This window comes from Eptatretus burgeri, chromosome 9, assembly GCF_056783735.1.
Source record: "Eptatretus burgeri isolate ZD-2024b chromosome 9, Ebu_testis_v1, whole genome shotgun sequence".
NCBI classification, from domain to species: domain Eukaryota; kingdom Metazoa; phylum Chordata; class Myxini; order Myxiniformes; family Myxinidae; genus Eptatretus; species Eptatretus burgeri.
This window is the reverse complement of record NC_140969.1, coordinates 104,301,889-104,306,802: the sequence shown is the minus strand read 5'-3', so window position 1 is coordinate 104,306,802 and position 4,914 is coordinate 104,301,889. Positions and strand designations below refer to the sequence as shown.

The following is a 4,914-nucleotide window of genomic DNA, read 5'->3' as shown; positions in this document are numbered from 1 at the left end:
GGGGCGGGGAATGATGGAGGGGCCGCTTGTCCATATTCGAGATCTCCTCCCATCTCTTCACCACCCGCTATTCAGGGTAGGGAGACATTTTTGGAAATCACATCGTGAGCCATCAATACCCCTTGTTGGGTCCCACACACCACCAGTCTCCTTCTTCCACCCCTTCCCAGCTCCCTTTTCCTTATAAGGCTCGAGTGAGTGGCAGGTGCATCCCTTGTAAAAATGTGGCAAATGTTGGTGTTATATGGTTTATGTATGGTAATCAATGGTATACATGGCAGGTCAGAAGGAAATAGTAAATCAATGGTAGGGAATGAAGGAATGATATTTCAATGGTGCTGAATGATTGACCATGGAAATAATTTCGGGTGCATTGCTAAGTTTTTACGAAATGTGAATGGTACTTTTATAGAAACGGATGGAGTGGGTACAGGGAGACAAATCACTCTCCAAAAACCCAAAAAGCCATTCAGCTCATTTGTCAATTTGCACGAATGAGGGAAAATATCCAAGAAAAGGGATGCGAGTGGCTAGATAAGATCGCTGTCAAAAATAGAATGGAAAACTGGTCTTAATTGTGAAGGCTGGTGTCACTCTGTGTTGGCTGACAGTTAAAACAATGGGTGCAAGCGATAGAACGTTGGTCGAAGTGTGTTAACTTGCATGGGCACCCTTCGGAGGAGCAGCAAAAAAATAAAATAATAATAATCATAAAAAGAGTGGTTCAACACCGGAAACATAAGCTGCTCGTTGCTTCCCACGGCAGTTTGCATAGCTCGATCAATGTTCTGTCGATTCCATCCATTGTCAAAAGTATCGAATTTAGATTTCCTGTCATTACTCTACTCATCGGGATTTTATGGCATTACATGTAAACTCATCTCTTTTTAATATATATATATATATATATATATATATATATATATATATATATATATATATATATATATCTCGTCAAAGCTCACAGCAGAGCGAGTACACTGAATGGATCAAGAGACAACAGGCTAAAATTAACAAAAGATAGGGAAGGGCAGGGGTGGGGACACCAACAGCAGCATTAAGACCAAGAAAGAGGGAGACTTGGACAAACAATAAGTATGGCAGGAATTTTTATTCTTTATTACCTGTTCTAAGCTCGTGGATGAGTTACGGCACAGAACAGATTGGGACACAACACAACAAAGGGGAAGCAGGGTAGAAGGAGAAGTAGATGGAGATGGACAAACAAAGGAGGCAAGTGACAATGAGGGCTAAGGGAGAGCACAAAGGGTGGACAATATGGATGCAAAAGCAAAATTTTGGGAAGGGTGGGAGGTGTTTTAATGGGTGAAAAGATCATGATTTTGGATGGGGGATGATCTGAGATTGTGTTGAACAGTTGTCTTGAAGATCTGGAGAGAAGAATGAGATTGAAGAGAGTATGGAAGGTGGTTCAACAGGCAGGAAAAGAGAAGAATAAATGAGTGGAGGTGGACAGTGGTTCTGGATTTAGGCAGTTTTATGAGGTCGTTGCTGGTGGCCCACGTGCGTCCTGCAGATACTTGGGGGGGGGAGCATGGAAAGGGCAGAGCAGAGAGTGAAAGTCTAGAAATGAGGTGGAAGAAGACAGAAAGACCACGAACCTGTCAGCGATAGAGAAGTGGCTTCATCGCAATAGATTCCAATGATTGCGGAGGCCTTGGGTTCCACGACATCTTGTCCTCAGTTGAACATGCTGGCTTCAACATCGATATTGCGAAAGTAGAGATTATAAACTTTATATTGCGTTGAAAGACTTTTTATAGTGAATAATGCAATGATGATGTAACGGTTGGAGTTAGCAATGTAATGGTTGGAGCATTCGCTCCGAGTCTGGGAGGTCGGCTGTTCAAACCCTGGCCAAGTCATACCAAAGAATATTTTTAAATGGTACGTGCTGCTTCCTTGCTTGAGGTTCAGCATTTAAAAGGATAAGAGCATGGAAAATCCCTATTGGTTGGCATCCATGGGGAGGAGACATCCATCCTTAGAAAATGCCCCACTGAGTGCGGTGAGAAAGGCCGCGCCATTGTTGGGACATCGTTGGTACCCAGAGTGAGACTACAGTTGGACACAAAGAGAAGGAACAGCACAGGACAACGACGGATGGAGGAGCGTGCAAAGCTCAAGACTTATGAGCACATGGCCTAATCGAGGCCGAGACGAGCAATCAAAATCGATACAACATGACCAAGTACAGCCAAGAAGATACAGGAATCGATTCACAGTGCAGGGAACAAATGACAACAATTAGACAAGACAAATCCAGTATGGTATGACAGGTTTTGGAGCTCATCTCAGAGTTGAGAAAACTGAGTGAAAACAAATTAGCAAAATGTTGTCTTACCTTTTTCAGGAATAAAGGAACAAACATGAAGCAGCAAAAAGCAATTTATTTTTCTTTGGTGTGATTTATTCCTTCGAAGTGCTTTCTTTATTACTCTGAGTATCACACTTCATCAGCCTGAGGCATGTAAGGCACAAAAATAAACAAAATTAACAAAGCAGGTAAACATTACTGAACACCTTTCTTTTTGACGATAAAGATAAATAAATAAGGCCACAAGTGAAGTCCGTCATCGAGAGCGATTGTCACACTCATGAAATGCATGTTCAAATTCACTGAACATGTTGGAGCTTCTCAAGGCAACTGCTTATTGCAAATTATAGAAATCACTTACCTACATGCATGAAATCACTACACCTACATTACAGGATACACATTCGTGCTTTGAGCTTAAATAATGCAGGAAGTAAAAACAAAATGAAGGATAAAGAGTGGAGGAGGAGAGTTTGAGAAGGTCATTTACGTTTGCAGTCACATGTGTGGCTCTCCCAGGTAGGCAACGATGCCAGACAGAATCTGGCAAACTCTCGGATCAACTGGCAAGGTGACTAGCCATCGTCCATGTGGTATAATTGGCTAACTCGGTCAGAAATTGGAAACAGAAACTATAGTATCACACTTGTGTAAAAATGTCTTCAAAATTCAAGTTGTAAATCAGTTGGATCTTCAGGTGAGGGACGGACCGGATCTGGATGCCACAGGTTTTCTTTTGACTGCTCGGCCATCCTGGAGAACAAATCGAGTGAGTTTAAGGATTGCAACCATTTCATCATTGCCATTCCTGGTAGTCCAGGAATGTTGGGCTGAAAATACATGATTGGCAAAGAAAACGTATGACATCATCATAAACAAAGATATAATCTGTGTTTGCAAGTTTATCTTTAAGCCACATTAAATTGATCTTTAATGACTATGCCACAGGACCCTTGCTCAATATTTAACCCAACAGTCACCTTCTCCACTTGTGGAGAACCACTATCCTCTGGTTCAGTTTGCAGTCATTTCTTCTTTTGCTTCCTCCAACAGCATTGCTTCGACTCCTTTTCCTCAATTTTCCTTTTTCTTCTTGTGGCGGCAGAAAATGGTTGCGAAATCGATTTGGATGCAAGTCTGGGTGATCTTTGTCGCGAAGGCAACACGTGGGAATCCTCGGTTGGAATCCTATTCCGAACCATGACAGGAAACTGTTCGTTGCTTCGGACAGCTCGTGACCCGTGAAGATGCGGTTCAAGCATGGAGGGCAGTGATGCCCGATGAAGAGCCACATCGTGTGCCTCTGTTGGAGTCGGATTCTGAACAAGACAATTTGTACTGGAATGTCCCTCAGATTGTAAACCCAGGACGATTGGATACACTCCTTCATGCTCATTTAAAGTGCAAACTTGTCGTCCTGCGAATGTATCAACTGGCTCCATTTGTGTCCCATATACATGACAAAAGTTTCTTTCCTGAAGCATTTGGAGATTCATAAAATGTCCTCTTTTCTTCTCATATTCACGACTTTCTTCTAAAGGTGGCATTTCCATTTCCACCACCTCTTGAACTTCTCCGTACGTTTCTTCCTGGATGATATCGTCAGAAGCATTACCACATGCTTCTTCCTCCACCGGGGGCGAAACAAATATGTTACTTTTATCAATACCCCCTTCCATCAATGTGTGCACTTCTTGTATTTGAGGAAAACATTCTTTTTCATCAGTTTGGAACATTTTATCTTGAAATGGTGTAACTGACGCCTCCACCGCGTTGGCTGCTGATGCCTCCACCACAGGGATAAGTACAGCTTTGGATGCTTGCTTTATGGCATCTTCCTGAAACATCAACTCATCTTCATTCGCAGTCTGAAGACTTGACCCATCTTCTGGATTCGACGTCACAACATTATATCTATGTTCCATGTGACTCTTTACAGATAACTGTTCAGTCAGACTTTGATTTCCACTGGAAACGATATCCAGCACGTCACCTACAGGGGACATGTGTTGTGGAATATCTTCGCCAAGTGGAACGTTCACCAAGGTGATGATGTAACAATCTTCTTGGGGATGTGAGGGGCAAATGCTCATACATCCCTTCATGCATGTGCCCTGATTGGGTGCACAAACAGGCAGTGGTAAATGCAGCCTAGATCCCTCTTCAGGTGATGTCAAGTTCACTTTTTGCAAGGTGTCAGTGTAATCGCATCCATTAGACTGCTCCCCAACACCCATGATAAGATGTTTGAGCGAAGTAATCTGCTCACCTACCGAGCCTTCACAAAGCTCCGATGAATGTTGCAAATTTTCATTGCAAGTCTTCAAAACAGACTCTTCATCACCGCATACCTCCTCATTTCTTTCCTCGACTCTATTTTCATGGCCAGTCATTGCCGCTTCAAAAGTTCCGACCAGGAAAAACTCATCTTGTGTTCTTTCATTCAAAAACAGATGTTCGTTTTGCCCGACTCTGACCTCTGACTGTCTCACAGAATGAGCAGCATTGTCGATTTGTGTCATTTTCTTCACTTCCGGTGGAGTAGCAGAAACATTTGCATCAATTTGATCTTTGGA

The 4,914-nt window shown here is 42.7% G+C and overlaps 1 protein-coding gene across 4 annotated transcripts in view; it reads right to left on the bottom strand.

The window, feature by feature from the left end:
• Window positions 1-2,103: 2,103 nt before the first annotated feature.
• LOC147020814 (uncharacterized) overlaps window positions 2,104-4,914 on the bottom strand; it is a 125,187-nt gene continuing 122,376 nt past the window's right edge. The window contains exons 13-15 of one of the 4 annotated variants that reach the window (XR_015061971.1): window positions 3,319-4,914; window positions 2,829-3,091; window positions 2,366-2,482 (exon numbers count right to left, since the gene is read on the bottom strand). The exon at window positions 3,319-4,914 is cut by the window's right edge and continues 91 nt beyond it. Coding sequence is in view for 3 of the 4 variants with exons in the window: in XM_085896446.1 (XP_085752572.1) it covers window positions 3,364-4,914 (1,551 nt within the window). In the remaining variant the exon portion in view is untranslated. Of the gene's footprint in view, window positions 3,092-3,318 lie in introns of all 4 variants that reach the window. The other 3 variants (XM_085896446.1, XM_085896447.1, XM_085896448.1) reach the window with 3 other exon arrangements.